General features: G+C 38.1%; 1 protein-coding gene across 5 annotated transcripts in view; it reads right to left on the bottom strand.

Moving 5' to 3' along the window:
• Positions 1-23,206, bottom strand: part of TMEM39A (transmembrane protein 39A) — a 30,497-nt gene extending 7,291 nt beyond the window's left edge. The window contains exons 1-6 of one of the 5 annotated variants that reach the window (XM_054572318.1): positions 22,921-23,188; positions 22,445-22,550; positions 21,496-21,682; positions 14,874-15,096; positions 9,516-9,599; positions 5,219-5,373 (exon numbers count right to left, since the gene is read on the bottom strand). In XM_054572318.1, coding sequence (XP_054428293.1) covers positions 5,219-5,373; positions 9,516-9,599; positions 14,874-15,096; positions 21,496-21,608 — 575 coding nt within the window. In that variant the 5' untranslated portion in view covers positions 21,609-21,682; positions 22,445-22,550; positions 22,921-23,188. Of the gene's footprint in view, positions 1-5,218; positions 5,374-9,515; positions 9,600-14,873; positions 15,097-21,495; positions 21,683-22,444; positions 22,551-22,920 lie in introns of all 5 variants that reach the window. The other 4 variants (XM_054572321.1, XM_054572319.1, XM_054572316.1 and 1 more) reach the window with 4 other exon arrangements.
• Positions 23,207-27,820: the final 4,614 nt, after the last annotated feature.

Below are 27,820 nucleotides of genomic sequence, written 5' to 3'. Positions count from 1 at the left end.
TATTTTTCTACACAATACTTACCACTCCATATATTTTACAAGTTTGTTAGATTTTTTATTTTGGGTTTTCCCCTCTTGGTCTATCCTTCCCTTACTACAATGTAAATGTCATGAACCAGAGATTTAACTCTGCTCTTAATTCACCGCTGTGTCTTTGATGCCTAGAATAGTGGTTGAAACATACTAGGGCAGTCAATACATATTTGATGGACTAATAAAAAAATTCCAGAACTATGATAAATAAATATAAACTTGGTTAAAGGACTGAATATTTTTGAGACGTTTCATAGCTTCTTACAGTTACTCGAAACTCTGGTTCCTTAAAAACATTTTAAATACTTCCCTAAGTCCTTAAAAGTAACTCCTACATTGTAACCGAGACATTGTAAATAAATGGTCAATTTACTGACAAAAATTCAGACATGAAAAATAGCAAATAAAAATATATCATATATTTTATTAAAAACTTAACAGATGTCACTTGTTCATAGGTTTTTATAGAGGGAGAAAGGATGAGCTTATTAGTAAGAGACTGGTTGGCAGCTCTGGGATCCACTGTGAATGTGCCCTGGAGCAGCAGCGGGGGAAGGGGTAAACTCAGAAGTATCAAGCAGAAGAACTCACACATATGCAAAATTGTGAAGACCAGAGAAGGCTGTAAGTTCAACACTACTGAAACACAAACTGCATTTATAAGGGTAGGGGTAGGAGTATGAGGCTGGGGTGTGGGGTAGATTGCAATGATGGTCCCATAAAATCTGATTATGCCTTGATTCTATACTATGTGACTACTCATATAAATTCATGCTTATACTTCTGACCCATAAATGTTATCAAGCAATGATTCTCAAACTTGAACAAGCAGCAGAATCCTCTGGAGAGCAAGTTAAAAAAAAAAAAAATTGCTTGGCCCTACTTTCCAGAATTTGTTTCAGTAGATTTGGGGCAGATTCTCATTTCTATTTCTTTTCTTAAAATATATTTTATTGATTATGCTATTACGGTTGTTCCATTTTTTTCCCTCCACCCTACACTACCCCACGCCCAGTATCCCCTTCCCTTAGTTCATGTCCATGGGTTGTACATAGTTCTTTGGCTTCTCCACTTCCTATACTATTCTTAACCTCCCCCTGCCTATTTTGTACCTACTATTTATGCTGCTTATTCCCTGTACCTTCTCCCCCATTCTTGTCCCTCCCTCTCCCATTTTACTGTTCTTAGTTTTGATCTTCTTTTTCTTATGTAAGTCCCTTTAGCATTTCATATAAGGGCTTGGTGATGATGAACTCCTTTAATTTTCCCTTATCTGGGAAGCACTTTATCTGCCCTTCCATTTTAAATGAGAGCTTTGCAGGATGGAGTAATCTGGGATGTAGGTCCTTGCCTTTAATGACTTTGAATACTTCCTTCCAGCCCCTTCTTGCCTGTAAGGTTTCTTTTCAGAAATCAGCTGATAGCCTTATGGGAACTCCTTCGTAGGTAACTGTCTCCTTTTCACTTGCTGCTTTTAAGATTCTCTCCTTATCTGTAATCTTGGGTAACTTAATTATGATGTGCCTTGGTGTGTGCTTCCTTGCGTCCAACTTCTTTGGGGTTCTCTGAGCTTTCTGGACTTACTGGAAGTCTATTTCCTTGGCCAGATAGGGGAAGTTTTCCTTCATTATTTTTTCAAAGAAATTTTCAATTTCTTGCTCTTCCTCTGCTCCTTCTGGCACCCCTATGATTCGAATGTTGGAACGTTTAAAGTTGTCCAGGAGGTTGCTAAGCCTCTCATTTTTTTGAATTCTTGTGTCTTCATTCTGTTCTGGTTGAATGTTTATCTCCTCCTTCTGCTCCAAATCATTGATCTGAGTCCTGGTTTCCTTCCCTTTCCTGTTGGTTCCCTGTACCTTTTGCTTTATTCACTTTGCATATCCTTCGCTTTTCCTCCATTTTGCGACCATACTCAACCAAGTCAGAGAGCATCCAGATTACCATTGTTTTGAACTGTGCATCTGATAGGTTGGCTATCTCTTCGTCACTTAGTTCTACTTCTGGAGCTTTGATCTGTTCTTTCACTTGGGCCATATTTCTTTGTCTCAGGGCACCTTGGAAATCATTGGAAGGGGCAGAGGCTTGGGTATTGGCCAGGGTGGGGCAACACAGGTCACTGAGTTGTGATGTTGTCTGTTGGGGAGGGGTCCAAGAGGGAACAATGCTGCTTTCTTGGCTCTCCGCCTGCTTTCAGTCACTTCCCCCACTTCCCAGAAGCAAATTGGGCCCTTCTGGTGCTGAGTCCCAGGTGACTGGGTTTGTGTACATTCTAGGACCCCGTGGGTCTCTCCAACAGACTCTCCTGTGAGGCTAGTTTCTCCTGCCACCGCAACACCACAGGTTTTTACAGCCAGAGGTTTTGAAGGCTTTCTTTTCCTGCACTGGAACCCTAGATTGCAAAGTCGGCCTCACTCCCCAGTCGTTCCTCCAGTTTATTTGCACGCAAATGTGGGACCACCCCATCCTCCAGCCACCGCCTTGCTGCACGTCCTCTCCTCCCCGGCTGTCCATCTCCGCCCCTTCTACCAGTCTGGGTGAATGTTTCTTCTTTAGCTCTTTGGTTGTTGGACTTCCATACAGTTCAATTTTTTGGCAGTTCTGGTTATTTTGTGTTTTTAAATTTGTTGCTGTCCTTCTTTTGGTTGTGTGAGGAGGCAAAGTGTATCTATTTATGCCTCCATTTCACCATTTCTATTTCTAACAAACTGTCAGGAGATGCTGATTCTGTTGTTCTGGGAACCACACTTTGAGAACTACTGAATACAGAGTATGTGGGGGGACCCCCTAAAAAGCCCCAGGAATTCTCTTTTGGAGGGTGCCACCCTTGCAGTACAGGTTTCCCCTGCTAGGTGAGTGTTTTAAGAACCCATCTCTATCAGTGTACCAGCTGGCATTGTTGCCAGAGTTTGTGTTTGGCTTCAGTGAATTTTTTTTTTTTTGAAGACTCTTTTGAGATGTTTGCCCATTTCATGATGGTTGACTTACAAGTGCCCTGGCCCACAATGCACTGAGTGTTCAGCACATTTTGACAATAAACGGCATGAATGCTCACCCCATGCCCCACCCTCCCTATTCACCTGATCTCATCCCATACAACATTTTTTGTTTCCCAGGATGAAAAAAGTCCTCAATGGCAGAAGCACTAAAATGGCACCAAAATCGATGAGTTCAAAGAACTGTTTTGAGCCATGGAAAAAAAAATCACAATAGGTGTATTGCATCAAATGGAGGGTACTTTGAAGGTAACTGAAGTTTAAACATGTAAGAATAAATACATAGTTTTTTATAAATAAATTCTGGGGTTTTGTCTGGGTCTCCTGCTTGTATGTAATGTTTAACAAGGGCTCTGGAATCAAAAAGATCTGAGACTTTCTCACTACTGTCTGACCATGGGAAAGTTTTTAAATCTTTTAATCTTTCTCTATGTGTGGCAACGACTGATAATGGTTTGCCAATAGCCACTGTTCTCCCATGCTTCCACAGCAACAGAATTTTTCATTGAGGTACAGCTACCCTAATAAAGACTTAGAAAGCAGGGTCCAGATACCATGGAGCTGCCAACGATACCTAAGATCACTTCCACATATGTTGTAAAGTAGAAAGGAATAAATTTCTAACCTTTTTTTTTTTTTAGAAGGTTTTATTTATTTATTTTTAGACAGAAGGGAAGGGAGGGAGAGAAACATCAATGTGTATTTGCCTCTCGCATGCCCCTGCTAGGCACCTGGCCCACAACCCAGGCATGTGCCCCTGTCAGGAACTGAACCAGCAACCCCTCAGTTCTTGGGCCAGCGCTCAATCTACTGAGCCACCCCAGCCAGGGCAAATTTCTAATCTTTTAAAATTACTAATATTTTGAAGCTGTTAGAGTAGATTAAATATACTATCTCCTGGGTTATTCATGAGGTGATGTTCTAAGCATCTAGCCCAGCACTTAGCACATAGAGAGAGCTCAATAAATATTTGCTATTTACTAAAATCCAATGAAGTATTAGCCAAATGTATATAAGCTAAACTATGCAAAGTAGTTAGTTTAATAAGCCAATATGTATAAGAAGATACCATTATACACCCATTAGAAAGGCTAAATTTAGAAAAACAGAAAATATCAATGTTGGCAAAAATGTAGAGCAACCAGAACTCTTACAGAAGTGGTAGAAGGATGAAATGATACATCCTTGGGGAAAGGTCTGGTAGATTCTTATAATACTAACCATAAACCCAACTTATGGCCTAGCAATGCCACACCTAGCTATTTCTCCCAAGAGAATGAAAACATATCTTTACAAAAAAGAGGTGCAATAATATGCATAACAGTTGCATTTTTAATGAAAGCCCCCAAACTGGAAACAACCCAGGCACCCAAAAGTAGGAAAATAAACTGTGGTACATTCACATAACGAAATATTACTGACACATGCAAACACAAAGACAAATCTGAAAAACAATATGCGGGGTAAAAGACGCCTTACACAAGAGTGTACATAGTGTATGGTTCCTTTTATATGAAATTCTGGAACAGGCAAACTAATCTATGGTAGAGAAAGAAATCAAAACTATGGTGGCCTCTGGGAGGCAGCAGGTGGGGGCTGATTAGAAGGGGGAGTAAAGGAATCTTTGGAGTAATGTTCTACATTGGGATAGTGGTTTGAGTTACAGAGGTATTTATTACAGCTCATAAGTGTACACAAGATTTGTGAATTTTATTGTATATGAGTTCTACTTCAAAAAAAACTATAAATACCAAACTAATTATCGATATGCATATGCTGACATATTTTGCTTCACAATAAAATGTTGGTCAAAAAGTTTATAGGGTTTCATTACGGCATACTTCTATTACATGAACCCGAAGTTCAACGTAACTTGACCAAAATGGTAAAACTGGCTCAGCCAGTTCCTTCAACTAACATTAGCCACCATTTTGTGCCAGTACAGTCAGTACCAGGGGCCTTTATGTGATGAACAGAGCAAATTAAAATATATTCTCTAGTGGTAGGAGAGCTAAACCTCTCTACTTTCCTGGGCCTAGAAAATAAAATATAGGGTCACTCTACTCACTGATTTTTCCAATTTTCTGAACTCTTGGTTTATATTCATTTTCCTCTCTTTAATACTATCATTAGCATGACCCAAATAATTTCTTAGAAGACTTACTAATAGAATGGGAAAACTGGATACTCACGGGTAGCCAAGGAAAAGGAGATTGAGGACTGAATGGCTTCGGAAGAGATTGACGAGTGTCCAACAAAGCACCCATCCACACAAAGTGAGCAGCACCAAGCGAGCTGATATCAGAACCATGTAGTGAATCATAGATGCTGCACCCGCTTTAGTGGCCTACAAGTTTGGAAGCACCAAAAAGAACATTTTATAAATGACCTTATACAAAAACAATGTGCCTCAAGTAAAGACTTGGTAGATTTAGTGAAAGTTAAACTGTGCCAAAAAGAGAGAGGAAGGAAAGGAGAGAGGGAGGAGAAAGAAAAGGAGAAAGAGGGAGGGAGGGGGGAGGTCAGGGAAGGAAGGAAGGCAAGAAGGAAGGAGAAAGAAAGGGAGGGAGGACGAGAAAGGAAGGAAGGAGGGAAGAGAGAAAGGAAGGGAGGGTAGTAGAAAAACTGCCTCACCCCACCCCACCCGCTTATCTTGTTCATTCTTAAAGATTCAGACATCTCCAGGCAGTTAGTTGTTTCCTTCTTGTATTTCCATAGTGCCTCAGAGAGACCTCCTTTAAGTTCTTATGATATTATCTAATTTGTTTGCATCGGGGTATCTCATAGCATAGTCTATGAACTACATTGATCAGAATCACTTGCGCTGCTTACATGACATGAAAATTCCTAACGACTTCCCTCACCAGACACAAGGAAAAAAACTGCAAGTCAAGTAACCTGTATTTAAACAACCCACCAAGTGATTTCTATGTACATAAAGATATTAATTATTCTGACTCCAGACTAGATTATAATGGCCTCAACTGCAGCAAGTTTCTAATTGTTCTTTGAATCCTTCCCCCATTCTGTTTACTGAATTAATGTTGAATAAATTACTGGAGCTGCAAAAAATAATCAGATCTTCTTCAACAAATCCCTATATAAATAAGTTTATTTTTGATTTTTGCAAACATGGGAATAATGCATAATCACTTCTGATTCTTTATATCACAGCTGTTCAAATATTCTTCTTTAATCCCAAATCCTTAAAACTGATTAAATAGAGTAAGAAAACATACTTGTCTAAACATGAACGTCTGCAATGCCATTTTCTTTCAAAGTGAACTAGGAAGGAGAGAGTGAGCAAAATGCAGGAGAAAAATGGTAGATTCCTATAACCTCTAAAACAGCAATATCAAAACCCAGAAAGGGGGAAATATTATCTGGAGTCAATAACATATGGGAGGGCATAAGGATCTCTTCAGGTCCTTCCCATATATCCATTTCTTATTTTACCAAACATACTACATAGCATATATAATGTACTATTTATATAGTTACTCACAAATGTAAAGAAACAGTTGAATTAATATCATGATGAACTGCTTACATCTCAAACTATAGAAAAGGCTCAAGCTGTTTTCATCCACAGCAGGGTAAATAGTTGTATAGAACTCCCTGGATACATACCCTCATTCCAAGGTACCTCATGTTTCAAAGCCTAGGGAAGGTAATTAATCCCCTGGAATTATTCCATTACCTCCATTCCCAAAAGTTTAGAGTTAGAAATAAAAGGCTGCTTTTGCCAATGTCAGCAGAGCTGCAGAGCTTGGATGTATTTATCATTTTTGCTTTATTTCAGAGTCCAAGCTCTTAGCCGGTATGCTCTGTGTGACATACACTATACCAGGTCCTAGGGACACAGTGGTAACCAAGACCTCTGTCTATGTAAGGCTGCCCAACCAAAAAAAGACACATATTAAATTTAGATTTATACAAATAATTATTTTCACATCTATGATGAGTGCTACAGGAAAAGAGTAGGCTGCTGTGGAGCACAAATAACAGGAGACCCTAACCTAGGAAAGACTTCCCGAGGAAGTGATATTTCAGCTGTGATCTAAAGAGTAAGAAAGAATAAGCCAGGTAAGAAGTAGAAAAATATTCCTAACACTATGTTAAGTTAGAAATATGGAATATAAAACTGCATACAGATAATATCCCAAATATTCAGGCAATATACAGGTAATACCCCCCAAATATATATATTCCCTGTATGTATATAAAGATTAGGAGGAAATATACCAAAATGCGGTTCTCTTAAAAATGATGTTGTAGCATTTTTAAATGTTCTGCTTTATATTTTAGTGTTTTCCAAGTTTTCTTCAATAAAATGTACTACTTTTCTATTTAGGAAAATGATTTTTTTAAAAAGATATTTGCCTCAGGTTGGTGAAAGAACAGTATAGTAACTTTTAGTTTTGTGGAACAAGTAGAGAAGTAGAGTTGGCCTGGAGGTGAATAACAAGAGTCTGTCTAGCTGGAGAGGCAGTCTGCCCAGAACAGTATTTAGCTTTCTGAATTAATTACCTCCAGCCTCTCCTTAAAAATGATTGGTCTTTCTCAGAGTAGGGATCCTTTCTGTGATATAAGCAAAACAAAAGGCAAACATATTTTAATAGAAGGAAGGAAAGATGGTTTAAGATGGGTATTATCCATCAAATTTAAATATTTTAGAAAGAGAATCACTATATAGATCTTAAATTTTTGAATAGGTAATATATTCACATTGCTCAAAATATAAAACGTTTAACAGTGTTTGCAGTAAAGTTTCCCTCCTACTGGTCTTGTCTCCCAGCCACCAACTAGGCAGCTCATTATTAGTTTGTATGTACTTTTAGATGTAATTTATTGATATATATGGAAATATATTTTGTTCCTTCTTTATTTTAAACACTGTTCTGTACTTTGTTTTTTCCACTTAATATTGTAAAGGTCAGTAAGTGAAGACATTTTCATCTTTTAATGGCTGGCTGCATGCAAATTTATTCCATTATGTTGATATACCATAATTATTTAAACATTCCTTCTCTAATGGACACTAAGGTACAAGTTAAATCTTTGACTAGAAATCTGTTTAAAATCAGCTTAAATATTTTGTTCTCAGTAAGAATTACAGGTTTTCTTAGAAAATAGCTGATATACTCTCCAACTAAGCTTATGAAAAAGCTGTTAAACTATTGTAAAGTCACTAGTAAAAAATAAAGTAAAATAAAATGAGTATTTCAGAGTACTTCAAGTCATACTCTCTGTAGCTCCAAAGTAGAAAACCCAGTTATGGAAGGTTTACACACTAACTGGACATGCTAATTTGACACACACAAGTACTATTTCTAAGTAACTGAAGAGATAAAACAAAATCACTCCCTGCCTCTTTCAACAGATGTACACATAAAAAACTCCACTGAGTTCCTCTAAAGAAAAAACATAGTTTCTCAATATATATCCAAAAGTAAGCATGTATTTTCACGACCTAAATAAAGAGCCTGGGAGAAAAGGTTACAGACAGTGTTTCCCACTGTGCAAAACAGATGATCATACTACTAATGTTTTCTAGTTAACTTTAAGTGGCTTTCAGATTATTATTTAATATCTCAATCATTCCATGTTTGTAGAAATAGGGTTCCCAAAAATTAGAGTTTACAGACATAAAGACTTCCCACGTATGTTTTGGAAGAAAAAAGTTGACTTGCTTATCTGTGATGACAGTAACTATTTATTTAAAATTTCACACTGAATTATAAACACGAAGATTAAAATTTATTAGCCACTTTAGCTAAGTTAACACTTTTTTTTGTTTTTGTAATCATTTATAGGGCACAAGACAACAAAATTCTAAGAAAACACATTACCTGCCTCCCTCACTGGACTTTATAAATATATGTAAAAATGATAACAGTGGTCAATTCTATTAACAGCTTTAATTTTAAGGAAGATCATATTAATAATGTCCCAATTCTGTCCTCCACTGACTACTAAACTTAGATTCTACTCTTCAAGATTAGTCTTATGCCAACTTGGATTGCTGTCATTTTAAAATTCCAAGTTTTAATTAACTCAAACAAATGTCTCTTCCTAGCAACTCCACAAACGGTATATAAATGATTTCAAGTGAATGTTACTTGAAAGAATGTTTTAGCTGCACCTGTTTATTTACATAAAACCCTTCATATCAATAGTTACCTAAATTCATCTCATTTATACTGTAACTATTAAAATTAGAAAGAGTGTACTAAAGAACTTGGAAGCTAAAAATGAGCTTCTACCGGACAAACGAGATTTCTAACAGTGCTTTAGAGTTATATCACATTTGAACTTTAAATATATTGTAGGAAAAACTTTTTAAAAGAACACAACTCACATGGGAGGGAAGAAATCAATTTGTATTTACATTCAAATTATATTCAGACATTTCATGTTTTCAATCTGAACCCATTCTACTAACTCACTCTAGCTACAAGTGATAGAATATAGTGGATAAGCTGTTACCTCTGAGATGAGGGCCCATACAAGCCTCCTTGCAAGCATCACTGTGATGAATGCTGCCAGATGGTAATCGATGAGATGAAAATTCTGTAAGAGAAATGAAGAACTTCATCAGAAAGAAATATGCGTACCCAGTTGGAACTATTACATGAAAAGGTTTGCATTCTCAAAATATCCTCCTTACATCATCACACAGACTGTGGGAATTTGAGAGATCTTGAAGAGACCACCTATCTTCCCCTTCTCTTTCCATGGCAAGTTGCTTTAACTTTTCCAACACTATTTTAAACTATTTGGAAGGTATTACTCTATTTTTTTTTAAAGCTTACTGTATTAAAAGGAAAAGATTATAGCTTCGGGTTACCAAATGAAAACCTGCAGAATTATGGCAAGAATAATTTATCTAAAATGTCTTATGTTTGAGTGTCAAATTTAATGAATCAGTTGGAATTCCCAGTCTTTAAGGAATTACTGTTGTTGGTCTCTTTGGATCTAAGAGCTTATGTTATCTAATTGGGCATCTACTAACCTAAACTCCCTGTACGCTAATACATCAATTACATTCATGTAGTCCTTCTCCTTTTTTTGATTTAGAAACATGTCTTATATTTAATTTCTTCTTCCTATAAAATGATAGTATTTCCTAAATTCTATATACACGATTCCTTCTGGTTCTAAGAATATGTATGTAATGGTGATAAAATGAAAAGTCATTAACAACAAACGGCATCAGGCTATACTTTCATTTTGATGGTCAAAGGGTCTGTAGGTTCCCACAATTGTCCTTCCAGAATAAAAAGTTCACTTTCATAATTAATACTTTCAGTAAATATGTACTGGGCATACATACTATGGCAAATACTCTTCTTGAAATTGAAGATGCAGTGCTGAAGAATGAGAGATAAGGCTCCTGCTCTCCTGGATCCTATTTATTACTCATGTGAGAGGATAAGGGGATAGCAGAGATTACCAGTTGTCTCTTCTGCCATCACAGCAGAATTTAACTGTGCACTAACTCCTAGCTAACTAAAGGTTCATTTCCCAGCCTCCCTTGAAAAAACTATTTGTGGCTATGGGATGTGAGAGAGAGTGATGTGTACTGCTTCCAAGCTGCACTCTTAAAGGAAGAAGCTGTGTCTTTCCTCCTCCCTGATGGCCAAAGGTGACGACAGGAGTTGGAGCAGCTACCTTGGACTGTGGTTTGGAAGAAGCATGCTGGGGTGGCAGAATAGTAGATACAAAGAGTTGCCACATTGGCCTCCTATCACCTAATTTTTATTTAAGAGAATTAAGCTTCTATTCTGTTTTAGCCATCCTATTATAGCACCTAAACCTGTATCTTTAATAAATTTGTTTAAGGGAGAAAAGCAATGACAATAAACAAGCTACGATGACAATAAAGAAGCAAAAGCATTTCTAATAACTGCTAGTAAGAAATATAACAGTGATAAATAATGATTGGTGGCAGGAGGCTTGGGGGAGTGGGTGAAAAAGGTGAAGGAATTAAGAAGTACAGATTGGAGGTCACTAAATAATCATGGAGATGCAGAGTCAATACAGGGAATAGTCAATAATGTAATAATTATGTAAGGTCCCAGATGGATCCTTGAAATATACAGGGGACCACTCTGTAAAGTATAGGATTATCTAACCACTATGCTTTACACCTGAAACCAGTACTATAAATATTAAAATAATATTAAATACAAACTGTAATTGAACATTTAAAAATTAAATTAAAATTTAAAAAATGACTGGGAAGAGAGGTACAGAGCCCATTTAAATTGGTTGTTAAGGGGGATATCTCTGAGCAGGTGGCATTTCGGGTGAGAGCTAAATGACAAAAGAGCACCAGCAATGATCAGATCTGCAAGCAGAGAGCCCCAGGCAGGGGAAAGAGTACTAATCATAAAGGCCCTAAGGCAGGAAAATACACGCCAGGTGTATCTGAAATCAGCAAGAAGGCTGAAATGTGCAATAAAAAAATTGAGAATATATTCCCTAATGGTAAGTCATAGAAGTATTTCAGGCAAAGGGTGCCATGATTTTACTTGTATTTAAAAATGCTCAAACTGATTGCTGTGTGGCAAATACATTATAGTGGGGCAAAATAAATTAAGAAGCTATTGCTTTTGATTCAGGTGAGAAATGACTGTGGATTGAGCAGGGTCAGTAGCAATGGAGATGGAGTGGAGAGATCTGGGATACATCTTAAAGGCAGAGCAGCCAGGATGTCAAGAGAGCAGCTTACTGTACATTCCCCAGATCATCTTTTCCCCCGCTCTTAGTATTTTGGATTCTAACACCTATCCCCTCTTAGTTTTGAGACTGCTCCTTGCTCACCCCACTCCTCCAAAATAATGCAAGCAAATTTAACAGACTCCTTAGCTAATGTCTGGGGGTCTTATTTATGCATCACTAGTCCATCTGAGACATTTTTTTATTATCAAAAGATTTAAGTGCCTAATGTATCTTATTATTAAGCAAACTGTTATATTCTAAGTCACTGAAAGTGTGTTATCTGCTTATGATTAACTCCCTATAAACCAGAATATTTGATTAATCAGAGACCCCCCACTCCTGACTATTCTGAATAATTTACTATACTACTTATAGCTTTTATATTTCTTAGCAACTGAACTTATTTAGCTAATTTCTTGATAGCTAGAATGATACTCTACATATTTAGGTGTCCATACTTTCTTTTTGATAATTAGTAAGATCTTGAAATGGAAAAAAAACAACCCTAATATATAAATGTGACAAACTTTTCAGTGTCACATGCGTAATAGAACAAAACCTAGGAGAGACAGACACTAGTTGAGGTATGAGTCTCTTCTAGAAATCTCTGTCAGGCTGCCACCTGCTATGCTTGAACACCTTCAGTGATAGGAAGTAACTAAGTCTCTGGCAGCTCTTTTATCTTTGAACAGCTCACTGATTCAGGACTCTTTCAGATTCATGCGCTGAAATCTTACTTACTATTCCACATATATTACTCTTAGCTCCACAATTAAATTTTAAGCTTTGTGTGAGTAAGGATCATGTATGGCAGATAAGTAAGCCAGTCCACATAATAACCTCCTTTAAGTGTGCCTTCGTCTCTATTGCAAAGACTGGAAAGCTGAAAACTATAGACTTTGTTGTAACAGAAGTTCTAGATTTGATTTAGTTCCTGTCAAACAGGTATCACATAAAACTTGAATTCAGAACTGAGTAAAATGGAGAGATGGGCGAGTAAAAGGCACCCATTTTTTGGTGGTTTGCATCAGAGCAAAGGAAGCATAATTCTGGAGTCAGCACTTAGCAGCAGCTTCCTGACTGACAGAAACAGTGGCTCCCTTTGTTTCAAGGCAACATCTGTAGGAGACTTAAAGAAAAAAACAAACCACTCATGAGAAATGGTGACTGGGAGAAAAGCTCTTTAATTAGTCTGAAAATTTAACAAGTGAGAAGTTTCTATAGGATGTCAGTCAAAGTAAAGCTTGTATAATGTACTTACATAGTAAGTATAGAATACAGGAAGTTAAACATAGCAGTTTAAGTTTAAGAGAATTTGAGTGTTCACTGTGTCACTATGTGATTTTGAGCCAGTTTCATAATTTCTAAGTTTCATGTAACTCATTTATAAAATGGGAGTCATATAGTAGTACCTATCTGTTTTTAAAAGAGTAAATTAAATAATACTGCAAAGAACATAGTAGAAATTTTAATGTTTGTTAATGTCACTATTAAGATAGTGAAGTATTATTTATAGAGCTACATAACTGGAATAAGACTTAAAGATCATCTACTTCAAACTCTTCATTTTATAACTCTATGGCCAAAGAAGGATGGATGAAGTACAGTTTCTACACTCAATAATTAACCCATAATTCAGGTGGGAAAAAGACTATTAAAAATAAAGCATATAATTGGGCACTAAATCATTACAATTTTTTTAAAAGATTTTACTTATTTATTTTTAGAGAAGGGAAGGGATGGAGAAAGGGCCGGAGAGAAACATCAATGTGTGGCTGCATCTCACGTGCCCCCTGCTGGGGACCTGGCCTGCAACCCAGGCATGTGCCCTGGACTGGGAATTGAACAGGCGACCATTTGGTTCACAGACTTGTGCTCAATCCACTGAGCCACACTAGCTAGGGCAAATCATCATAATTTTTAAATAAAGAAAATGAAATTGTCATCACCAAATACTGGTCAATATGGAAAGAAAATCCTTAATACTGAATCCAGGGAAAAACCAAGTGATACAGATATATTTTCTTAAAAAATGTTTATTCCTTTCTCAGACTATCTTAAAGATTTTGGTCCGCATTTCCCTTCTATGTTCACCAGGCCAGGGAGGTTTTCTAATCATTTGTAAGTCACAGACACATACATAAACGACCCAGGACAATAGCTTTCTTTCTTACAGAGCATATATATCTCCTTTACCCATTCTGATCTGCCAGTGCCAACCACTTACATGTCAAGTCACCTGACTAACCCTTGTCATTATTTTGTGAATTCTTCTATGAAGAATAGTCTCTGTATCAAGATTATCACAGCCCTCCTAAATGACTGGAAAAAGAGTAGAAAGAATAGAAAAAAACTACAATGTTGTGATGTACTTTAGCAGAGACAGCTAGCTCTTGTCTCAGTTTTATTTTTGTAACGAAACCCAATTTTATTCAGGGTAACAACAAATTCAGTAGAAGGATTGTTTTCCAGCCTCCCTTGCAGGACACATGTGAAAATAATATGAGCCTGGCCCATAAAAAAACTCTGCCTTATACCCTCTTTGCTATTTCCCCTTTCTGGCTGGCAGGGATGGACCACAGTCACCTTGAAGGCCACACACTGGGAAGACCACCGTCAGGATCAGTCTGGGTCCCTTGACTGACCACACAAAATGTATCCTACTCCTGTCAACTAGGACAACTGCCTCAGACTGCTTTGTATTTGAAACATTATACAAATCATGGTTTTATTTTTTTATAGAAGCTTCCATTACCCTAGTACAGCCATTAAAGGGTAGAGTTCCTAGAATTTAATCATATTGCCTCCTTAAGTTTCCAACAAATATAAATAACATGGTGTAGAGAAAGCTAAATATCAAAACCTTCCCATATTATTATAATAAATTACTTAAATGTTTTCTGCATTTTTATTTGTTTACTTCTTCCAGTCATGTATCAAAAACAGGTATTTTATATTTTAACTATCTTATGACATTACATTTCTGAAAATAATGTGGTTTAACAGAAAAACATTTTATTAGAAGAAAAATTATTAAGAATAATAATTTCTACACACACGTTTTCTAACTACTTTCCTGGCTAAGTAATGTGAAGAATTTAAAGGCCTATTAAGACTTACCAATGAAGTACAAGAAGCAGGATGATTGTAAGGGTACCACCACACTGTTTTATAGATGTTAATGTACTGAATAAACAGTGCAACAAGCAGGTAGATGAAAAAGAGAAATTCAAAAAGCAGACTCCCATCCACAGGCAAATCAGGAATTTGGCAATGACGAACAGGACCTGGGGTGATTAAGGCTGTGATAGGTGGAACCGGAAGGCCAATAGCACTACCATTCCTGAAAGAGAAAGTAGGGTTAGCTCAAATAGTGATTACCCTTCAGTGTCATACAGCATAAAGGGCTTCTGCTTCCTTCTCCACATACCTTCTAACTGTTGGCCTTCCCCAAAATTCTATTCTAGGATCTTGGGCCCTTGTCTTCTCCCTCCACACACCCACGGTCCGTGATCTATAATAATATGTAATCATGGCTTCCATTATCCCCTATATGCTGAAAACAAAAACTTTTCTCCATAGAGCTCACTGCTAAGTTTTAGACCCATGTTATCAAGCTGTCTACCGGACACCTCTGTGTTCCTCCTCCTGTAGTCCTGACCCTAGTTCATGGCTCACCCAGTTAGCTGCCCAAATCAGAGTCAATGGGAGTCACAGTAAAACTTTCCTTCTGCCTTTTCATACCCAATCACTCTCTAAATCTTATGTATTACACTTTATAAAACTTTTTCCAAACTCTACCCTTCTCTCTAAACCCCACTGCCTTAGTTCAAGTAGTTACTGTTTTTCATCTAAACTACTGCAGTAATTCCCATAGATTCAACTTCACTTTCACCAAATCCTCCAACCTTCCTTCAGAGATCTTTCTAAAATGAAACTCTGATCTTTCTAAAGTGTTACCCTCTTGAATAAACCCTTTTAGTGCCTCTCCAATGCCAACAGGATAATATAAAAAAATTTTAGTATGTCCTATGAAACTTAACAGTCTAGCCTCATCTCCAAAAACACCGTTTAACCCCTCACATACACATTTACTGACAAATTCCTTCAAGATCTTTAAAATGATCAAGCATGTGCTCTATCAAGTTTACTCTGATTTACTCAATCAAAACTGATTCATCTCTCCTCTGTGTCACCATTACATAAAACTATGTTTTTATGCTGGGAAAATAGAAGGTAGCAGGAAAAAAAGAAGACCATAGATGAGATGGACTGACCCCATAAAAGATGCCACAGGCACAAGTCTACAGTACATGGTTGAATACAAGGCATTGTGAACATCACTGATTCACAGGCTCACTAGGAGTTGGAGCTGACTCACCGGCATGTAACACATGCCTTTAATATTGCATTTTCATACTATTATATAATTGTATAGCTCTATGTATTGTGTATCAGACCATGATCTTAAGGACAGAGACACTTTCCCTAGATCACTGCAAATATACATTGCCAGGCTGAGAAGATAGCAGACAAATATGATCATGAAAAAGAGAGAGCTCTCTTAAAACATGAATGAAAATAAACAGGTTTTAATCCCTATCTCTTTGTTGTTTTTTCTTCCAAGCTGTTTTATAGGTGAGAAATAGGTGGCTATCTAAAATTATAAAATTTCCCATTATATATATAGCTGGAAATAGTTACAGAGATCTAAGGGTCTACGACTGTTTACAGAACACAGAAAAGAAGGTTCATTTGGGTATTTTCAAAGAAGACTCTAGGGAAAGAACAACATTAGCATTACCATTCTACTCTAAAAGTTCTAAATACAGAACTCTAGCATCAGTACATGAAATTCGCAGTACTTTGTTACTCGTGAGCATATGAACTCTGCTCATTCTGAACGGTTAAGAGTACCATGGCGGAGAAGCAAGGGAGAGCTAGCAGAGCAGAACACGGATGGGGGGGCTGAGAGGGTGAGGAAAAAATTATAAAAATTTCTTCATTCTATCATTTATCAGAGTATACTCTAATAAAACAAGCTTATCAAGGAGTAGGTGATGATCTGCCAGTAGGTTTCACAACGTTACCTGCACAATAATAAACCAATCAGTAACACCATAGCTGCCTGATGTGTTCTGGGAGACGGGCCCCAGCACCTCACCACTCCCGGAGACATCATTCACACAAAACGAAGGTGCCCTCTGGAGTTGCACAAATTGGTGAGTGTGAATGGAGGGGATTAATGCCAGCAGCCAATCTATTCCCTCACTCCAGCTAATCGTAAGATATGGAAATAAAGAATTCTGAAGAGAAGTTACAAGATTAGGAGCCTCTACTCTAGAACAAATAAAAATCTGAATTCCTCTTTAGTCAAAACTACATGAAAGGGGAAAAGCATGCTAAATTATTTGTTGTGATTTAAAGGTTAAAAAGCTTCTTATAGAATTCTTTTTTCCAAGTGAAGACTAGTGTGCTTCTGCTGTTAACAAAGTAAATAAAGTGCTGGGCCTCAAGAAAGATATTCAAAACAAAGTAGAAAAGATCCACACTTGTGATATTCTACATGCCTTGGCTATAATACTTCAAGCCAGAAGACAAAGAGACAAAGGTCAAATAAAGTTATAGATAGCATCAGTAGGAAAAACAAAATAAGGAATAAATTGAAAGCTTCAGAGAAGATATGACCAAAGTTTTTAACCCCTCCTTCCCCAAAAACCAAGAGCTAACACAGACGTGGCCAACACACTGCAGAAAATTAGAGGTATTATTTAGAAAAAATAAAAGCATCATTCCCCTAATAGGATATAAAAATAGATTCAAGGAAAGGAAAGTGACACAAATATCTGAGATCCAATGTGGGATAGTTATCCCAGATTTTCCACTACCAGCTGTGGTCTTTGAGAATGTAACTATATCCCTGAGCCTCAGTTTCTTCGTCCATAATACAAGTGTTGGAACAGATTCTCTTTAAAGAACTCTTCTCAGTGCTAACACTGACTATTATCTTTTAAACTGTGTTGCAGTTCGCCAAGACTAAGCCCAGGCTTGATGATTTGCTAGGAGGGTTCACAGGACTCCACATATAGTTTTGTTCACAGCTAGGATTTATTACAGCAAAAGAGTAAAAATCAAAATCAGTAGAAGTCCTTTCTCGGTAGAGTCATACAGTACGCACTTAACCGTCAGCAACTAATTGTGATAATATGTGTTCAGTGCTGTCTCCCAGTAAGGTTTATTAATAGAGTCAGCACTCAAAGTTTTTATTGGGGGCTGGCCATGGAGGGACTCTTTGCCTAGCAGTACAAATATCTCTAGACTCCCAAAAAGGACAGCAGGTGTTTAGCATAGCCATCCTTAGAAAGGCCTGCTTGCAAAGCTGGCATCGGGGAACTTGACTGGTAAACAGTCCTCTTACTGATATAAAAGTTTCACTAAAATAATGAGTGGCTCACTATGTTGATAGCATTTGTGCTAACAATGTGGTTTATGCTGAACATCTGCTTTGTCCTTGCATACAAAGTTTGTGTGCAGAAAAGAGTTAACAATGCAGGTCTGAGACTGGCTTTTATGGAGCCAGCAAGCAACAGAATTTAGCTAAGCAAACGGACAAAGCAAGCAAATGGATAAAGCAAGGAGGCTTCAAAGGAATAAAGAGGAATAAGAAGGGGTAAAGCAGTCATTTGGACATGCTCAGGCAATATTATTAACAAAGTACCTGCAAGGACAAAGCAAAGAAAAACCCACTCTTACTCCTCAAATAAGATTCTCCCTCAATTAAAAGGTCTCTATGAAATTCAGAAACTCACAGTATATCCTACTCCTTTAGAAGGTAATCATCTAAGCACACTGTCCCGAAAACAAATCCCTGTTCCCCATAGGTGAAAAACAGGACAGGGAACTGTGGATTTTAATCCTATGTCACCAAACTACGAGGCTTTTTGACATTCTCTTCACCAACCAGGCCATAAACACCTAACAAACAGGCAAATGCTCTCTTCTCCAGCTGACCTGTCTTGCAGAATCAAACATATCACCCAACATTGTATCATACTTAAGCAATTATCTATTTCTTCAGTACTCTACAGACACTCCAGAAGAGCATTCTCCCCATCTGGACCCTGTCTTTCTTTGTACACATCCTTCCTGAAACTGTATTCTAGGCTGTCTACCAGTAGTTTTTATCCCTACGTTTTATACCTTTACCCCAGGTCCCATATAATAACCTATTCTAGGGTGCTTCTTTCCCATCAAAATAAACATAGAACCATCTTCTCCCAAAATAACCTATCTAGATAAAAATGTCACAAAATAAATCACTCAATAAGTGACTTTTCAAACCATGAACTATGATCTTTCACTTTATTCTAATCTGTTGAAAAATACGTTTTTCTCCCTGCCGCACCAGTTAATTGCTAAAGAAGTAAATGTTGTCCTAGTTGGTGTGGCTCAGTGGATTGAGCGCTGGCCTGCAAACCAAAGGGTTGCCTGTTCAATTCCCAGTCTAGGGCACATGCCTGGGTTGTGGGCCAGGTCCCCAGCAGGGGGCATGCGAGATGCAGCTGCACATTGATGTTTCCCTTTCTCCCTCCTCCTCTCTAAAAATAAACAAATTTTTTAAAAAAGAAATATATGTTAGAGGAGGAGAGCGGGTGGAAAATGGTAGATCAAGGCAACCATGACTGGAACCTTGAAGGCCAGGACAAAAGAGCTATGAAAAAGGCAGAGAAAAGAATATGTGATCATAGCTAAATCCACCCAAGAGCAGAGGTAATTTCCAAATGTTCCTAGTTCTTCCCAGTACTCCACTGCAGACTTTAAGTACAAGCATAATCATCTAGGAATGTGGTTTTCAGCTTTTTTTAAAAAGCAGAACACTTCATTTTTCCTCTCCAAAATACATGGTACATGGTATGCCAATACCTAAAACACACAGGAAGAGTTAGTCTGTTTAAGAACTAGGAAACTTGATGCCCAGACTGCTAGAACAGTCTCTTTCTTCCTTTTAAGCACTCCTTCAGCAGCCCCTGAGACACTGAGGAAGGATTCTGTGGGACAATTTGAGAACATAATTATCTAGGGGAATCATCAAAGCACAAGTAGATGAAAATGAACAAAGAGCTGGAGTGAACATAGAGGCAAAGCTAGCCTTTTTTACCCACCTGAAATCCCAGCTACACATAGTTACTATTTTCTACTGTAATTTGCAAGTACTGAATGACTAAGTTGACAGTATGTATTAGTAAAGTTAAGGCATGTATTTCAAATAGGAAATATCCTTTACCTCAATATCCATGTTAGATACTACGTTCTTTCAAAAGCATTTTCACATATTCTCATTCTTTTCATTTTTATTTATTTTTAAAAATGTTATTTGTAGAAATTTTTGAAAATTCAGAGCAAGGTTTTAAAAAACTACTGCAATTTACCATTTCATTTATTTTCAACATTACTCTATGATGCAGAGGGTATCACAGTTTTTACAGTATGAAAATCCAGCTCTGGCTGGTGTGGTTCAGTAGACTGAACATTGGCCTGTGAACCAAAAGGTCACCGGTTTGATATCCTTTTGATTTCGTCAGGGCACATGCCTGGGTTGCGGGCCAGGTCCCCAGTTGGGGGCACACAAGAGGTAACCGACTGATGTTTCTCTCTCACATCGATGTTTTCCTCTCTCTAAAAATAAATAAAATCTTTAAAAAATAAAGTAAAATTTAAAGTATGACCATCCAAAGAACGGAGTAAAAAATGATACTCTGGAATAAATTATAAGCAAGCTGTATACATACATAAACAAAATTTCAATTGAAAATTAGTACAAGAATCAGAGACTAGAAAAATCCCTCCAAAGTGGAATTTCAGGGAAACCCCCAATAAAATAACAAAATCAGAACTGATTTGGAAGACTGAGTAGAACTTGGGTTAGAAAGTCAGAAAGAGAGAGAGAGTAGGCCAGGAAGAAAGAAGTATATAAATAACATGAGGAGGACCTGAAAAGACAGCAGTAGTACTGATTACCAAATCTGAAAATTACAATCAAAGTAAGAGAAAACTGTGTTCAGGGAAGAAGCAGAAATTAGATGGCAAATATTATCTTGACCAAACACCTGATCAAGTAAAAGCTATGTCTTTCCATTGCTACATGATTAAAACTTCTGAAGTGTGTTATCCTAGATAAGAATTCTTCCTAACTTTTGAAATTAGAAACAGAGATAAATTTCCATTAAAAAAATCAAGTTTATTCTCATACAACATGACACAATTCTTAAGATGCTTAGGTTACAGCTGACAGTTTATAATTTTTAAACAATATTTTGAAGAAAATGATTTTTAAGACTCTTGATAGAATATGACTTATGATTTTAGAATCTCATGTAAACTGTAAATTAATTTGCCCTTCAAAAAAAAAAAAAGGCTAGCAAGTCATTAAACCATCACGTTTGCCTTGTACTTTAATTCACTCCTTCTTTCTTTCAACAGCTACAAAGGTGATGGCTAAAAACTGGATTATCATCCATTAGTAAGGACTGGACTGCTTTCACTTTGTGGGCCCCCATATCACAACTATCTACCTCCCAAGTATTCTGAAATACTGAGCTTTCTGTTTTCAGGGCAGGATTTCTACTTCAGTGTCAAGAAATAATCTTCATAAAGAAATACTGGAATAGCATGACTGACTTCCATGTTAGTCTTACTGATCACAGGCTATTACAAATTACACATAATCTTACTTCTTCTTTACCTGTTTCTCAGGCCTGTTCCATTGCCACAGCCCCCACCAACCAAAGTCTGTAAAGAAGGTAAAGCTGAACGGCTTAGCTGCTGCCGACTAGGGCCCCTCCTTCCACCGGGCATGTCCAGGAACCAGTCTGCTTCCAGTGCCACCTGTAGTTGCAATCCAGGTTAATGGTTGTCAACCTGTTTCAACTCTGAACAATAACAAAAAAATTTAATTATAAATTAAAATTAAATAATTAAAATTTAATTATTTAATAGTTAACTATTTTTAAAATAGGCAATGTCACCAACAAAAGAAAAACCTGAGTGAGCAGGGCTTGTAAAACCAGATTTCAAAAATGCTGTTGGTGTCTATTACCTACTTTATTCTAATGAAATGACTACTCAGACTCTAATGGGTCAGGTCAGAAGCTTAAGTTCTGATCTAAAGCCTGTTCAGCATTAGGGAAGTCAAAATTTGCGTCTTTTGTGAGTTGAAACATAGCACATGAAAGATATTATTATCAGGTAGAAGTTCACAAGAAACACCTAATATAAACCCTTCCAACTCAAATGTAAGGTTTTACAGTAAATCACCTGGAATACAGGCGAATCAGCACTGGCCAGAACGTTAGGTTTTGTTTTCAAAGGATCTGGTTCTGAGATCAGATGTGTCACATATTATCTGACTTAAACTGAGGCAATTAACCTCTGAGTTTCTTTATCATGGGGAGGAAAAAAAAAGTGTTCCCGCTCCTACCGAGGTTGTTGTCAGGACTGACAGTGATGAATGGAAGTACACTAGTAGACCTTTTTAACTCTGTAAAACTGTTCAAGTGGTATCTCCATATGTTTGAGTGAAAACATTGGAAGGAGCTCACGTGGATGACCACTCCAGAAAAACTTACGTAAAATCACTTAGAAATTACTGAAACTGCAGGATTAAAAGATAAGTCGCAGATGAAGACCCTTACTGAAAAGAAACTGTCTTCATCAATCTGGCAAAATCACAGCTCCTCCAGTATGGATACCAAAATCTGTTTCCTAAACAATACAGCTTAAAAACTGAAGAATGACACCCTGTAAAAACGAACAAACAAAAAAAAACCCTGGCTTTCGAAATTGTACTGCAGGCTGATCGATGTTCCCCATTCCTACAGCTTTCGACTGTAGGCTAACAAATGCCTGGTGAGAGAAAGCATTCAAGCCGCTGGATGTAGGTAGGGGCTGCCGGTCCTTACTCGAACGGATAGAAAACCCTGAAGCAGAAAAATTAGAATGGAAGAGACGAGATTATGGGGTGGGGGTAGGTGGGTGGCGAGAGACTACAAATTTTAACAGACCAGTCCCTAAAGGGGGACGACAAGCCGTCCCCACCGCGCAACCGCGATAATCGAAACAGAGCCTGGACAGACTGACAGGGACAGCACGGCAGCTCAGTAAAACTCACGCATGGAGGAGGCCCGGCCGGTGGGGCGGGATCCCTGCGAGGAGGCGGCAGCTTTACAGACTGGACCCCAAGCAAGAGAACTCCCTCCCCGCGTTGAGCCAGTTGCTTGTCCGAAGACCGCCCAGCCCAGAGAGACGAAAAAAGGTGCCCAAGCTTCAAGTTGCCAGACCCTTACACTGTGAGTCAGTGCCAGAGACAGGGGTAGAGCTAACGCAAGAGGCAGGCTCCAGTGCCGTCAGCACTGATCCTCAGCCTCCATTACCGCGGAGCTGAGGAGACGTGGCAGCGCACTGCGATGACGTTAACTCCGCGACGGCAGGCGTCCAGAGCCAGAGCTGGTTCCCGGAACCACACAAGCTGACCAGGAAGCGAGCACTCCACCCCCTCGTGCGTGCACCTGCGCAGCGGGACGCGCCTGCTCCTCTGGACTCGTGGTTCCGCCTTACCGGCCAGCGCTGGCTAACGTATTTCCTCCTCCGGCCTCAGTCCGCCAGCCCGTAATAGTCATTCTTGTAATCTTATGGACTGCTAGTAACAGCTAAATTATCGCTCCCATTTTACAGACGGGGGGTTGGGAGAAGTCACCTGAAGTCACGTCACTGCTAAGGAGCCCAAGTCGCGCAAGTCTTGCTTCGGCCTCCAGTCGTACTCTTTCTCATTGTAAAGGACTAGAGCTCGCAGTCTAGTGGGAGAGACAAATTGTAACAAAGTACACTTTGTTACAAATTACAATTTGTTACAATAAACGAAACGTTAAAATTATGCCCAAGTTCCGGAGATAGCATACAAGACAATGTAATAAATTCTGTGAGATGGTGATCGTGTCAATACCAAGGAAAGCTTCTCAGAAAGCTTGGGGTTTAAAGCCAAATGTACAGGAAGGAACGGGTGGTTAGTAGGCGAATGGCTTTCTAGTAAAGGAATTGGCAGATAATACGGTAAGGAGATGCACAACATCATGATGAAAACAGAAACTGTCAACAGTTTGGTATTAAAAGAAGAATGAAAGCGTCAAGAGGAGCACTTGGGTGAGATGTCTCTCTTTGTAGATTATAATACATTGCGTACCGCATAGAAATCTCTAAGACGTACGCCAGGGTCGAATGACCAAAATACAATGTAACTGCAATGCTTTATGGCTTCGTGCAATTATATAGTTTTTTGTAGATTGACCTGCACGGTTTCCACCAATGAGATCGCTTCATTCGACGTGGACAAGACAGTGTGTTGACTAGATGTCCTTAACAGATGGCTCGTGAAACTCGAGAAAACCCGTGAGCGGTTCGCAATGTGTTAAGAGCCTTAAGCGAAAGCTCTTTGTATTGGGTGTATGGTTAGTTAACTATTATTGGAAGTTCTTTTTGGCACCAGACGCTAGACTAGTAGCCTTATATATTTCACTTATTCTCATAATGCTTTGATACTACCATTGTTACCGTTTTCAGAAAAAAAGTTAGGAGACATGAATATGTAAAATCCAACACACATCATTACATATTTTCATTGTACTCACCTGTAGGTGTAAATTTTGCACATTTATTTTCTTAATTGCTTTGTTAACTGTTTCCTAGCTTGCTACATTGAAACTCCTTTGCCGCTTTTCTGTTGGCTTCCCAGCATGCGTCGTTCATTCTAACATTTATTTAGTGACTACTATGCACCAGGTGCAGTGTTAGTGAACAAGAGAGATATTAATCTGCCTTCCTAGAGCTTATATTCTAATGAGGGGAACATTTATTTAATAAATAGAATAATTAGAGATTGTAAGTAAGTGTTGTGAAGGAGACAAATAAGGCGGTGAGGTACATAATAAGGCGGGCGTTGTTTTGAGGGGATATCAGAAGGAATAACATGCCAGTAGAAACTAAATGTTGGAAAGAAACGAGAGATGCAAAGATGGGAGAGAAAAGCAATCCAGATAGAAAACAAAACTTTTAATGCAGATTTTAATGGGTTAGAGTTTGGTGTGTTTGATAAATTTAACACAAAGTTTTATAGCTACATCAGGGTGAGCAAAGGGAAACGTGGTGTTAAAAATTTTAACTTCCATAGCTGAGAATCTTTTTTTTTTAAGAAAGGTTTTATTGAGCCAAAAATGCTATCCAAAACGACCAGTCTTGCAACATGAAGTCCAAACCATGAGCAGCACAGCTGGATGGAAAAAATGTACATGTCCATTATCCCAAAGTTTTGCAAGTTATACATCAAGTGGGAGGTGGGAGAAAGATGTAAGCTGTTCTGAAAGGATTTACATTAGCTGTAGATAAAGGGGATGGGAGAAGACAAAGCAGTTATTTCTGGGATAAGCTCAGCAGAGTCCACCAGAAAGAAGTGTCTCTTCCTATGGCTTAGCTGTGAGCAGCATACTGGAAAATTCATGGGTTAATAAATGGCTAATTGTGGCAAATTGGTGCAGCCAGTATGGAGGATCCTCAAAAAATCAAAACTAGAACTGTCTTATGACCCAACAATTCTGGGTATTTATCTGAAGAAATCCAAAATATTAATTTGAAAAGATATACGTACCCAAATGTTCATTGCAGTATTACTCACAACAGCCAAGATATGGAAGCAACCTAAATGTCCATTGATAGATGACTGGATAAAGAAGAGGGTGGTACATATATTCAATAAAATATTAGTCATTAAAAAGAATGAAAACTGCCTTGGCTGGTGTGGCTCAGTGGATTGAGTGCCAGCCTGTGAACCAGAGGGCCGCCAGTTTGATTTCCGGTCAGGGCACAGGCCTGGGTTGCAGGCCAGGTCCCCAGTAATGGGCATGCAAGAGGCAATCACACATGGATGTTTCTCTCCCTCTATTTCTCCCTCCATTCCCCTGTCTAAAAATAGATAGATAAAATATTTTTTAAATTACACTTTAAAAAAAGAATGAAATCTTACCATTTATAACAACATGAGGAACCTATAAGGTACTGTGCTAAGTGAACTGAGTAGAGAAAGACAAATACCATATGATTTCACTTATATGTAGAATCTAAAGAACAAAATAAATAAAGAAAACAGAAATAGATACAGAGATTCATAGATACAGAGAACAAACTGATGGTTGCCAGATGGGAAGTGGGTTCAAGAGCTGGGTGAAAAGGGGGAAGGCATTAAGAAGTACAAATTAGTAGTTATAAAATAGTCACAAAGGGGTAAAGTACAATATAGGGAATATAGTCAATAATATTGTAATAACTATGTATGCTGCCTGGTGGGTACTGAAATTATGGGGGGAATCACTTCATAAATCATATAAATGTCTAACCACTATGCTGTACAGCTGAAAATAATAAAAAGTAATGTTTAATGTTGATTGTAATTGGAAAAAATGGATAACTATGGAAATAGCCATCTGGAAATTGATCCTAAATTCCAAAAGATATACAGGAGTATAAGAAGTCTTTTGCCAGAGCTGGCCCACAGCTATTAATAGGCTAACTGTTCTCTTCCTCTCATTCTCTAGCCACTGTAATTTTAACTTAGAACATCCCAGGAATTTTTTCTTGTCAATGTCATGAAATGAATTTGAAGACACAACCAGGAGCTTGAACATGGAGGGTCTTTTAAACCAGTGTTTGAATTTTAAAATAATGGCTGGCATAGGATCTAGAAATCTGTGGTTTTCATAAACTTCAGGATTCTGGCACTTAATCACACCTAGGAACCACTGGAATAAAATATTTTACCTGTTAAGGAAATAAAACTATTATTTGGATTCACATGCAACTTACTCCACCTGTGTCTAGGGCCCACATAACTCCCAATCTCGTCGTTCTTCTTCCACACAGATAAACACTACAAAATTGCAGAAAATACTTATTTATTTTCATTTCAAAGACACTATAACACAAGGTGATTTCCATTTTCTTCTGATCTCAGAAAACTAATTGTGGGGGAAATAAGCTCTTTTATTAAAGTTTTAAAAGTATTCTCCACTATATTCATTTTAGACTAACTTTGAAAAGGAAGGTTATTGTGGTGTTCATTTATGTAGTACACTGTGCCTTGTTGTGTGCTTTTGATGAGCATTCATTGTGAAGTACTGCAGACCTTCCTAAAAGTAAAAGAAACTTTCACTCAGGTTTCATTGGATTCCTAAAGTAGTCTTGTGTGATACAGTGTTGGAGATCCATTTTTCTCCTCTTTCCTACTCACCTAAAGTGAGTGACATGCCCTGTTCCTAACTAATCAACATTATTTTGTCTTTTACCACTCGTTAACATGCATCCCAACTTTTGCCCTCCACAATCATCATCCCGAGTTCTACCCCCACCTCTGCAAATTAAGGCTTTCTCCTTTTTTAGTGTCTCCAGTGCAATATTCCTTAACCACAGCTTTTCCTTTTTTTCTTTTCAGCCTGGAATACATCACTTTTACTCCTTTCTCCAGATATCCACTTCACGTTGATCTTTCCCTCCACTGAAATCAAGAATGTGTACATATTGTCTTAAGTTGTTAGTTATCTCTGGGGAAGGCTATCTGTCTTCCCACTAGTTCTAAGCTCCTTCAGGGCACATATCTCACCTTGTTCTTCCATGTATTCCCACAGAGCCTAAGATGTTGCTATGCATATTTTAGACAATGGATAAATATTTGTAGTTGTGGTAGGTAGGGTAGATAGTAAACCAAGGCAGGGAGGAGGAGGGAAACATGCCTCACCCACTAACTCAGCAGTCCTGAGCCTGGTCAGATAATATTGCCAGGTGTTCCAGAATCACAAGAAACACCATGATAGCACAGGAGTGCAGTCCTTGAAATTCTACGTATAACTTCCACTATCTGGAAAAGAAAGCCTTTGAAGCTGTGTTTTCACATCAAGGCCTGAAAGGTGGGAGAGGGTCTGCAGTGCCCAAAGGAAGAGGCCCATGAAACAACTTTGGTTAATTGCCTACCT

Source organism: Pteronotus mesoamericanus, unplaced genomic scaffold (genome assembly GCF_021234165.1).
Source record: "Pteronotus mesoamericanus isolate MK-2021 breed Mesoamerican mustached bat unplaced genomic scaffold, CSHL_Meso_final contig_228, whole genome shotgun sequence".
Lineage (NCBI taxonomy): Eukaryota > Metazoa > Chordata > Mammalia > Chiroptera > Mormoopidae > Pteronotus > Pteronotus mesoamericanus.
Note: the sequence above shows the minus strand (reverse complement) of the source record. Positions and strands in the feature narration are given on the sequence as shown.